Source organism: Parus major, chromosome 1, assembly GCF_001522545.3.
Source record: "Parus major isolate Abel chromosome 1, Parus_major1.1, whole genome shotgun sequence".
Taxonomy (NCBI): Eukaryota; Metazoa; Chordata; class Aves; order Passeriformes; family Paridae; genus Parus; species Parus major.
Genome location: NC_031768.1, coordinates 21,675,593 through 21,687,651, shown reverse-complemented (window position 1 = coordinate 21,687,651; position 12,059 = coordinate 21,675,593). Strand labels below are relative to the sequence as shown.

General features: G+C 35.5%; 1 protein-coding gene across 3 annotated transcripts in view; it reads right to left on the bottom strand.

Annotated features, from left to right (window-relative positions):
- NLGN4X (neuroligin 4 X-linked) overlaps positions 1 to 12,059 on the bottom strand; it is a 162,378-nt gene that overhangs the window by 6,784 nt on the left and 143,535 nt on the right. For all 3 annotated transcript variants that reach the window (XM_019007861.1, XM_015638624.3, XM_015638619.3), the window contains 2 exons: positions 8,031 to 8,216; positions 5,356 to 6,145 (listed from right to left, as the gene is read on the bottom strand). In XM_019007861.1, coding sequence (XP_018863406.1) covers positions 5,356 to 6,145; positions 8,031 to 8,216 — 976 coding nt within the window. The remainder of the gene's footprint in view (positions 1 to 5,355; positions 6,146 to 8,030; positions 8,217 to 12,059) is intronic.

The following is a 12,059-nucleotide window of genomic DNA, read 5'->3' as shown; positions in this document are numbered from 1 at the left end:
ATTTATTGGGAGCAGCCAATTATGCTCCCACCTCCTCTTAACACAAGAGAGAAAATAACATTACATGAGTCTGGGTTTGTGTTTGAATACTTGTTTACATGGCTCTGTGTGGGCATGAAATTGTCCATGTAAACAAGAAACAGAAAAAAATCAGCCATCCCTTTAGACAAGTAATTTCTTTGCTGAGAATATCAGAGCTCTACCATTGGTATCAACTCTCAGGTTGATAATTTAAAAAATTAATAAAATGGTCTGAATATTCTCTCTGAATTTGGAAGATAGATATCTAAATTATTTTGGGGTTTTTTTGGAAGAAACAGGAATAACCAAGTCCAGTGCTAAAGGATCTAATAAGGGCCTTGGATCTTGGTTTTATAGACTAATGATCATTTGCCAAAAATGTTCAATAGATATAAACAAGAGAATTTTTACTTTCCTTGGCCATCCTGCTATGTACACTGCAGAAAATTCATGAAGATACAACTTATGACTTGTTCAGTTTTTTTCCTGGTATAGTTGGGCAGTTTATCCTACTATGAATCATTTTCCAATTTTATTGGCAAGCATAAAACATAGATGTAGAGACAATCATTTCTCCTATCAAATAATCTGTTCAACAAAATTCTTGTTCTGTTCCTTTAATTTCAATTTTTTCCTTGCCTTTTTAAGACTCTCACAATTCCTTTGTGTTTCTAGATGTTCTTGAGGCTCAAGTGTGTAATTTCATAACAAAGGCTGCCAGGAAACCTTCCTTTAAAAATCCACTGCAATCATGATAACAGTATAATCTGAACAATATATCTCCAGTTCTGTACTTCCTACAGTATTGGCTCTCATAGGGAGGAGATTTCTTGTTTCCCAGTTTATCAGTTTGGAGGAAGGCTTTTTCTTTTCTTCATCTGACTATTATAATAAGATTGATGATTATTGTTGTTTATTTTGCTCTCTCATTACTTATTTTTATCACCTTTAGAATTCAAACAGTTTGTTCATCAAACTCCATCATGAAGTACCTGATCTTTTTTTCCATATGACAGAAGACCATATCTTCTCTAAGGTATATTTTTGTTAATGTGCAGAATTATCTCATTTCACCTGTCACTTTTTAACTCCCACTTTCAACCTGCACTAATTTTGCACAGCTTAAGATGTTTTTGTATATTGTCATTCAGTTCACGCCTCATGAGTTAGAGATGTAAAATCACAGCATCAATTTTTTCCCAGGTGATATAATGTAAATATGCCTGCAATGGATGTTGACTGAAGAGCAACACACACTCCTAATTACAAGGTAGATTAGTAGCTGACCTGGAGGGCAAATGAAGGAACAGGGTATTTCATATCTGATGATATTTTCATGGGAAGAATGGTGAATTAAGTTGACTCATATCCCAAATTCCTTATAAGATGGGGAAACACCATTTGTGTTTAACTACTTCTGCCACAGCATTGACTACCACTCTGAACAATGGAACTATTACATTAATATATTTGAAATGTTCTAATTTTTGGGTCTTTCTCTATCTTCACTGGGGAGTGAAATGTTTTCACAGTTATATAATCTTTGTCTTCAACACTCTGAAATGCCCATAGATACTTTATTTTCTTTCAGTAGTACTTTCCTCTGTATGATGAGAAAAAAAATGGAAGTGAGAGAAAAACTGGCTTTTCTTCATTCTTCTGTTGTTTCTTTTCATGCTGCCACAATGCTAATAATGGCACGGCCATTCCTGTTAGAAGGACTGGTACACAGGCATATTTTCCCTTACCTCCTTTCCTCAGTTATCACCAGGTCCCACTGTTGCCACATTCCCTGTCAGCTAAAGACTAACAGTTAAGAACTCCTTATAAGAACTAAGGACCACAAACCATAACTACACTGTTTGGTCTGACTAACTCAGATTTGCCATTGGAGACAGTTACTTCTTCAACATCAAAATTAAATGCAACAGCCTTATTCATTGACAATTGATTGGAAACTGCACTTAAATAACTGCAAGTTTAATCATGTCTTCTATTAGAGAACCAAACTGCATACAAAACACAGACATTCTTAATAACTCAAGTTTCTGCTTCAGTAGCAAAGGTAGCAAAATAATTCTGGAGTATTTATCTGAAATACAAAGAAAACAAGGATATATCCTCTGGACCTTTATCTTTCCCAATACCAACACAGGCAGAGCTGGATGAAACAAGAGCAAAAGCAGAGTACTGTAATTCCTCAAAACCAGGGCAATTTTAAGAAACCTAATAGATACTTCTAATGAGAGCATAGCCTTGTATCTACTCTGTGAACCTTCAAATCCTTCTTTACAAGAGCATAGCTGGCAGAGCATCTGTGAAGGACTGGCACACAACCCCTCATGCTGCTCATTCTCCCCCTTCAAGAGAGGTAACACGGCCCTAACAGAACACTTGGCATATAAAATTACCATTACAGTTAGGATAGCACTACTGGCAGCAGACTGAAGGTCCAAGTGCACCTCTTAATAAGCTCTCACATATTGTGCATTGAGGAATTCAAAACTATATTTTCATGTTATTTTTGTATCCCAAATGTAGTATCTCAAACTTACTCTGTAACAAATTGTTTTCCTATTTCTAAGGCATGTTGGAAACATAATTTTGAAAAGGCCGAATGAAAAACTCTTAATAATAATCATAGTAAAGAAATGAGTCATAGCTAGGTAGAGAATGGAGGATTAGGAAAATGCAGCTTCCAGGCATTCATTTCAAGTACAAACTATTTGCCATTAAACACTTTAATTGTCACCTCCTATTTGCTAGCTTCAGTAATCGACTTCTGAGTTAAAGACAATAAAAGCACTGTGCCCTGTGTTGTGTCTTTCACCTACTGATTTTACAAGATTGACCTGCCCTCCAAGCACAGCTTTGGCAGTAGGCCCATTAAACAATGTGTCCTTTTTAGCAACGGATGGCCTGTCATTAAAAGCCTAACAAAGTCCATCTGAATGATGCACCACCTGAGCCATAATTATACAATAAGTACCTGGATGCAGCCTCTGTGTGAGAGTCATAGAGATTGGAGAAGTCTCAAACACATTAAAAATAAATAAATATATCTGCAGTTTTAATGTTCAAAGCTTACCTACAGGGAAATTCCAAATAATAAAATCTTTCAGTTAAAATATTTTTTATGTGTTGCCATGGGTACAAACACAAAGCAAGACAAGTTCTATCATAATAAGGGTGGGAAATGATCAATAAAAAATAGGGGGGGAGGGGAAAAAAAACCAAAGCAGAGCCTCTAGCAATGCAGTCTTGAACTGTATCACACATCTTGAGCATTGAAGGACCTGAGTGGGTACAGAGATTCCAGATTGCAAGTGAATGAGCAGAGTAGAGATCAGTTACTCCAGAGGTCCCATTGCTCTAGGCTTGAGGTGCTACAACCTTTGTCTTTCTGTTTCAGGAACCAGAGGTGCAGAACAAAAGTAATCTTAAAATATTATTTGCCTCCAAGTATTCTCTTGTACTATTCAGAACAATTAATCATTGTTCACCCAAACAAAGAAAATACCCCATCAAGGTAATATGTATTTTGTTGCTCTTTTCCTTTCCTTTGAAAACTGAAATTTTACAGCTAGAGGTCATTTCTTATGACACATCTTTCAGACTGCCTGTGAGGGAGTGAGTCTGTAATAGAATATATACCTCATTCCTGTCTCATCAGCAACAGGAAAGTTTCAGAAATTACTAATGTCTCTCCCAAAGCACCTGGTTTTGCCTTTAGGCATAATATGACAATGGCTTTATAACCAGAGAACTGGGTATAGCCTGCTGAAATTAGTTTTCAAGCAGCAACAGCTGGAATGTGCTTGAAATTATGAGTAATGGTTGCAGCTGTGACTGTGAGAAGTTCCTGTCAGCCTTAAAAACTGCTTAAATACAACTTTTTAGTCTGCAGGGAATAGTCATAAAGCAATTGTAAGCAATAGTGAGACCGTGGAGATCTTGCATCTCTATAATAATTTCAATGAGATATATTTGTAAGGATCGGAAATCCTCTATGTATACATGGCATTTCATCTACCAAAATTACAACAAACTGATGGTATCATCATCTCTGAGCATGTGGTACAGCCATCATGCAGCATGGTCCGTCCATAAACCAAGATTTTATCACGAATTTTGCCCATCTTTGTACTGATGACTTCTTGTTGCCAAATACATCTAAATATTTACAAAGTTCATTCACCTTTGTTGCTGAACTCCAAGATTTCTGCATGCTGTTCTACCTGTTTGTCTGATGTGCAGTGCAACAAAAGATTTTTTTTTCCTTGTAAATTGACCTGAAGCATTTGATTGGGTTTTACTCAATTTATGCTTGAAGTGCTTGTTAAGACTGCAAAATCTCTCTCCCTTGAACGTCATTTGGATTCATGGAAGGCTACAAGGGCAGCTAAAGCCTCTGAGTGCTTCACAATAGGCATCTGAGTTTTTCTTATATAGCTGCACACCATTCACTGCAGTGCAGTAAAGCTGCAGTTTCCAGAGCCCAATCCTGCCATTAAACATTCAGTGGAATGATTTACAGCCCCTTTGTGCCACAAGTATCTTTGTTTTAATTCAGTACTGAAGACTCAAGGTTAACAAAAAAAGCCCTTGCCACTGAAGTAAAACACTGCAATACTCTTTAAAGGAATGTTATAGGAAGAGAACAGAATTTATTAATATTGCTCACAGATTAGGCTGCTTTGAGGGTTGTTTCCTTGATGTTTACAGCTCTATTTCAGCAAAATATTGATGTCTTTGTTTTGTTTCGTAAGCAGAATTAATGTAATTTTTTAACCTTCTCAAAGTAAAATTTATATCTGAGTCTCTTCTTCATTCCAGTCAAGTACTTATTATTGCCATTATAGCCCTCAGAGGGAAAAAATTTTCCAGTGTCTGCCTTTCTGTTCTAATTCCTCCCTGACTCCTCATCCCTGTGAAGGTCGCTGAAAAACAAGAACTTCCTTTCTTTTATACTAGATAAGTGCTATCTGCCTGACAGTTCCTTCTTCAAGTAGGAGACATGTTGCCTCTGATTTTTCAGTATCTTAGTGAACCACCTTTTCTCTGAGACATGCTTTTTGTCTTAGTAATTGCCCTATTTTTTGAACCAAAAATACAGTGTGTTATTATTCTCATTGAACTACTGAAAGAAAATAGTTTGAGGGAACACACTAATTAAAAATCTATTAAATATGAATAAGCCTCAATTACCTCCTATCTTAACACAAATATTTCTATACTACTACTTCATAATCAGATTTTGAGGCCATTGGAATGGGACCCTGACAATTTTACAAGTATGCTATCAACAAAATGAATGCTAGGGGTCACACTTACCCAGTTTTGGCAAAGTTAGTCCAGTATGTCATAACCACTGCACTGAGCATGACATCATTCTTGGAAAAGTTGCAGTTGAACAGTTCTGTGGGACCAATCATAGGAATCCCAAACACATAAGGGACTTCATCACCATGAGCTGAATCAGCCCAGCTGGGTTTCATTTCACTTTGGCAGTGGTGATAAAATGCATAGAAATATGTTGGAGATCCATACTGGGCATGCAGGTCAGCCGTGGCAACAGCTGGAGCAACCCACTGGTGGTCTGTGAAAAGAGCAACCAGGGTCTTCCTTCTCGTTTCAGGGTTTTCTTTGTCTGCCCAGTCAGTGTACATGAATTTAATGGTCTCTCGCAGAGTGTCCTTCCCTTCTGGATAACCATACAGATTGTCCACAAAATTGGAGACGGAAAAGTCAAAATCATTGGGAGAAACACCATCTTCATTGTCTACAATTCCATCCACAAATTTTAAACCTTCCCCTTGATTCACACCCAGCATTATATCATAGTTAAGGAATTCCCCTTGCTCCATTAGAATCTGAGGGTCATCTGGAATCACGTCTCCATCTATCACAGGCCCAAAGGCAATGTGGTACGTGGCTGGAGTGATAGTCTGTTGAATGAGTTCTTTGTAATTCTTATTCCGCAGGCATTCAACCAAATCAGTGGTATCAAGCATGTCGCAGCCCACTTTATCTGCCAATATCCGAGTGTACTTGGCAGGCTGATAGTTCACTGCCCAGCTGGACAGGGCTGTTCCACTCTGTATGATTGCCTTTTGGAACAAACCTGCAGGTGCAAATTGTTTAAATACAGATCCAATTAGAAATTTTTAAAAAATTATGGATACATATATATATTTTTTAAAAAATGAAAAGTATTTCTTAATAAGGAAACAAAGCTTTGATTATAGAATCCTTAAAGAATGCATACAATGAAATTTCGAATCAATTTCTATAGGTCCTACTCAGTGCTCCCTTTTTATGCTATGTAGAATAGGCTACTAATTAAAACCTCTGCTGTTCTTGATGCTCACACACATAAAGCATGAAGGTTTCAGGTTACTGTTTTAAGAACAAAGCTCATTCCTGTACTGCAGTTTTCTTGTGTCTTTGATGGAAGTCCTCTGGCTTTACCACATTTGTAGTCCTATGAAGATTTCTTTGAAGGACTGGCAGCTAAAAACAATCATATGCTCTTTGCCATGTAAATGACGCTCATAAATGCGCCTTTCAGTAGTTTAAAGGTCAAATGAAAATTACACGTTCTCATTTCCTTCAGAAAAGCCATGCGTCATACTAACTTGAAAAAACCTGCTCTGTTGAAAGCAATTTCATACATTTGAATCTTCTACTCTGATATTTTTTATTTATTATTTAATTTTTTTCAATTATTATTGTGTGTGTATGTTAGCACTGCCTATATGTTGAATTTTGTGTGTGTGTCTGTGTGTCTGTGTGTAACCCTGCCTATATGTTGAATTAAAATATGTTTTAATATGTTTTCTTTTGCAAGAGAGTAAGATGAAATTCAGTGGTTCTTTCATGTTGTTCTATGTACACTAATATAAAGAGAAACAAAAACCTAGTCTGAAGAGATTTGGTTTAAAGCACTAAAAGGCAAGGGAAGGTTGCTGGTGAATCTGCCCCATCTGTTTTGGTAAGACCACTAAAATGGCCTATTTTATATTTAAACTGAAATACTTGGGTGTCTTCTGCACATGTTTTCTACCGTCAAGTTCTCAAAATGAGAAAGACAGCTACAAAAGCATGTAGTTGTTTTTTTTTGATATACCTTTGAAGATCATTACTGAATGCACATACTACAAAATCTCAATTATTTGATCACTTCAGTTTTTCATGGTTCTATCTGCTTGATTTTGGAATGGCTTGCTCAACAGTTATTCAGTGACATTTTATTTGTATCAATAGACTCAATTGTCAAGCATAATTCTATGTATTTCAAAATTAGGTGTGTTTCCCAGCTTCCCTGCTATAACTTCTGGCTATGGCTTATCTGTTACAAATTTCTGTCTGTTTTAATGTGACAGAAATGGCATGGATTAATAAATACAATAGATATTTTGGTGTTGTCTTTTATAAAGTCTTTGGAGATTTGGTCTTATCATCAGGAATATTTATAGTTCTGTACTGTTGCTGTACATTCTTGGAGTTTGGGTTTGGGTTTATTTGGAGGGTGAAGTGTTGAGGGTAGAAATCCCACAACTCACTTATCAAAATCTTAAGAACACTGTGTGGGATCATACAGTACTTGTGGGGAGTTAAATACAGTTTTTTATAGGGCTTAGTTATGTTTTTATGAAGTACAGCCAAGAGTGTACAAAAAATCAAAAAGGTCATTGCTCTTTTCCATTTTAATTAGGGCAAATTCTTTGATAGAAGAGCCAGTGGAATCTGTTGATAAAGCTAGAAAAAGTATATTGCCCATGGCATTTGTTGCATGAGATTTATGCTGTACTAGCATTTAGTTTTCCTAATAAATATATTTATGTTGACTAATATAAATCCAGAATTCTACCTAGTAGGTATTCTACAAAAATTACAGACCTCAAGTAATTCTAATTCAGTCTACCTTGTTTGGCAATTTCACTATGTTTTAAACATTATTTAAAGATATAAAAGGAAAAAAAGTATTTTGCCTAGAGGATTGTTACCTTCTGAATAGTGGGAAAGTGTCAGGAGACTGACACAGGAAGCTCCTGCCCCAGATCCAAAAATAGTAACTCTCTTCGGGTCTCCTCCAAAAGATCCAATATTTTCTTCAATCCAACGTAAAGCTTGGATTTGGTCAAGCAATCCATAATTGCCTTTTGCAGCTTGGTCCCCAGTACTTAAAAAACCTATAAGGCAAAACCCCATAATTTTAGTTCACCAGATACAGTTAGCTACAGGGTATCTACATATTCATCACACATTTTCCCATCTTTTCATCTTCAGTGCTTTTATTTTTTTTTCTTCTTTTTAAAGGTCACAGTCCTAGTAAAATGTCTCCTGCAGAAGCAGAGAAACTCATTCTGTGTACTGTTTAACTTGAGTTTGTTTTTCCCTACTTCAGAGGTCCCATTCATGAAGAATCACTATTTCCTTTTTGAAATATTTCTTTAACAATGCAACAATACATAAGAAAGATTTTAAACATTTTATAACTGGATGTGAGTTTGGTACAAAATCTTAGGAAATCATTTCTGGGCATAGCCAGTCTATGACTGAGAACAACAATCGCTAACACATTAATTTAAATACTTCTTACCAAAATTGTCCTGAAGTACATAGCCTTTAAAATTTTTGTACTTGTGATATGGATAAATGTACTCAGAAAGAGAAAAAAGAAGGTTGAAGTAAATAGTAAAAAGAACATGAAAAAGCCTAGGGAAAAAAATTACACTTGAGTTTCACAGAGGATATTTACTAGGAAGATAGCTGGTAAATCCATGGCAATATAGCCTTTGGTGGGGAGATTTTATCTGAACAAATCAGGTCTTGTCTTTCTCTTTGGAAATTGCAGTAAAACCTGTGCTGCTCTTTTTTGTTCCTGTACTGTGGTTATCAGATTCTAGAAAAAAAGCATGGCATGTTTGCTGCTTGTCTTGCAGCTGAGAACAAAATGACCGTAAGATTAAGACTGAGATTAATTTCAGTTTTTTGAAACCAGCTAAGGTGAAACATTGCAATTGTCCCTGGTGCATATCCCTCACAGTTAAGACCTTGTGTTAGGTCCAAATTACCACATTGAGACATTGGTCTTATCACCAGGAATATTTATAGTTAATATATATTTTATTTATATATATATATATATATATATATANTATATATATATATATATTATATATATATAATATTATAGCCCTCTCTGTAGCTCCCACAGACCTTTTCCTGTTAGACAACTGCGAAGTCCGAAGTCTATTAGAAATACCTTTCAGCATATGGAAGTTTTCAGATGGACATTTAGGCACCAGTGACAGGTGTCAAAGGAAAAACAAGGACATTGCTTGGCAGGTTTTTTCCAGCTAAATATCAGTTCAGAAAAATTTTCTAGGAGGGGGACCCAGGACTGAGGAGATCTATGGTCTGGTGCAGTTTGAAACGAAAGTCTGGCACAGTTGTAAGAATGGCAGTAACCTTTTCAATTTCTCTTCTATATAAATGGAAAAAAAATAAACAAACTATTAACCCATAATAGTCTCAATTTATTTTTTTAATAGATGTGTTTTTCTCTTTTTCACATGCCTTTATTGTCTTTTTAAGCCTGTCAAAGAATAACCCACTTGCTGGCTTTGTTGCTGCAGCTCACTGCAATATTCTACAATAATCTATAATTAAGGCTTTATTCAATAAAAATTATGATGTTCATTGGATAAAGAGAGTGTTGTAACCTCAAAAGGAGGATGGTAATTAATATTCAGAGCCTAAACCTGCTTTAGTTCTACTAGCAGCATCAAACTAAAGCTGTTTGAACTTCATAATTTTGAATTCTTTTCAAATGTACTAAAAGGTGAACTGGATAAAACTGCAGTCAATGAATATCTAATGTTCAACAGATGAAGGGTGTGGTTTTATGCAAGATAGAGTGATGGTGTCCTTGGCACAGGTTTAGCAGAAAAAAGCCCCAAACTCCTGCAGCATGGCTGGCCTATGCAAAGCTGAGTAAGCATCATGGCTTCACCTGAAATTTCTGTCTACAGACTGAAATAAATGAGAGGACTGCTGAGTAGCTATGTATGGGTCTGTGCAGAAATAATGTTACACAGATACTCCTTCATCTTGAAAACAGAACAACTATGTCTTTCCTTTAGTTGCAAATTTGTTTGAAATTTGCAGGTACTCTGCCAAAACAAATGTTTTAGTATTCAGAAACTTAAGAAGTAGGATAGTGTGTGATTCTGAAGCAGTGGTCACAAAAGGGAATTTCTGCATGCTATGGCTATTTTCCCTATCCAGCTGCAAATAACACTCATTTAAACTTTAACTCAGGTTATGATAAATGAAGAGAAGCAAACAGTGAGGAAAATTCAGCTTACAGTTTTCATATGAGTTCATAGATTATGTTAAAATATAAAGGACAGGGGTGCTTCTAATTTGATTTTCTAGCTTGGGCTTAAGAAAACAGTAACTTCTGATTATGCCTTGATGGATTCTTTTCAATTACTTCTATTGGGAAGGCAAAACATAAATCTGCTTGTTTAGAAAGAACATCTCATTACTACATGCAGTACAAAAGAATAGGTCAGAGATGGTGAAGTGAGAATACTATTATTTGTTTCTATATTGATTCAGTACTGAAACCTAAAATCTGTTTTTTTACAATTTAGGAAAACATCTAATCTTAAATATATAAAAGTCTTTTGAAAATGTCCTGGATAATAAATGTGTATAAGAACACTTAACAGTAAAAGAATGAGAAAAGATAAAAGGATACATTTTAACAAGATTTAAAACCTACTTTTATGCATATTTTTAAACAGTGAAAAGCTTCTTAACATAAATTTATCAAAACACCAGGGAGATCAACAGTTTCCTTCAGTCAAGCAATTATGATATTCTACAATGAAATTTTTTTAAGGAATCTAATTGAAATTAGTACATGAAACTTAAACTGCTCTTAAATTTTCCTTGTGCATTGCAAAATGCTCTGAAGCTATTGTGCAATGAGGTTAGGCCAGTGAATGTTTTCTAAAATATTAAAGATTTAAGATATTCACACCATTCATTTATATTCTTATTATTCATGATGAGTTGCACATAATTTTATAGGAAGTGTCACTGAAGAAGCTTTTGCCAATAATTAAGAATGTAGATTTTTTAAAATATAGTAAATAATGATGACAGCATCAAATATTTCAGAACACTCACCTACTGTCTTCTCACTTACCACTTAAACAAATATTCACAAGTTAAACCTGCCATTAATTAATATAAAATCAAGAAAACAGGAGGTTCAATAAAAAAAATTACTGTTGACTACATTATTAAAAGCCTGATTAACAGCAAAATTGACCAACCTAAAATCAATTCATTGTTCTGGGAATGTTTTTGCAAGGAAAAAACAAAAGTGTGTGTATTGGAGGGGAAACTAATAAATATCTGGCATCATCAACCTATGATTTGAAAATATTTCATAATCACTGATCTATATGGTCAAGTCCAAAGGCACTTAACATGAAAACTGTGCCATAAGTATTACTATGAAACAGTAATGTGGTTACACACTTTCTTCTTGGATGAGGAAATACGAAAAACAAACATCAGAAAAAGCAAAATCAGTGAAAGAAACAGAAAATAAAAAAAAAAAACAAATACCAAAACTTAAAGGAAAGGACAACATTTGACACCTCCCAAAAGCAGCGTGAATACTTTCCAGTCTGAACACCTGCAACTTGGAAGTCAAACCAACCCCACTTCGTCCTCTCACACTGTGTCCTCTGAGTGCGATGATACAGAATGAGACATCTCCTTGGTCAGTGTGGGTCAGCTGTCCTGGTTCTTGTTCACCCTCCCAAACTCATGTCAACCTCCAATTTATTGTCTCTGAGGTAGCATGGGAAAAATAAAAAGCCTTGTTCCTGTGTAAGTACAGTTCAGCAACAGCCACAACATCAGTCTGTTATCAACACCATATTATATATAGACAAAAAACAACATCATATGGGCTGATCTGAAGAAACTTAATTCCATCCCACCCA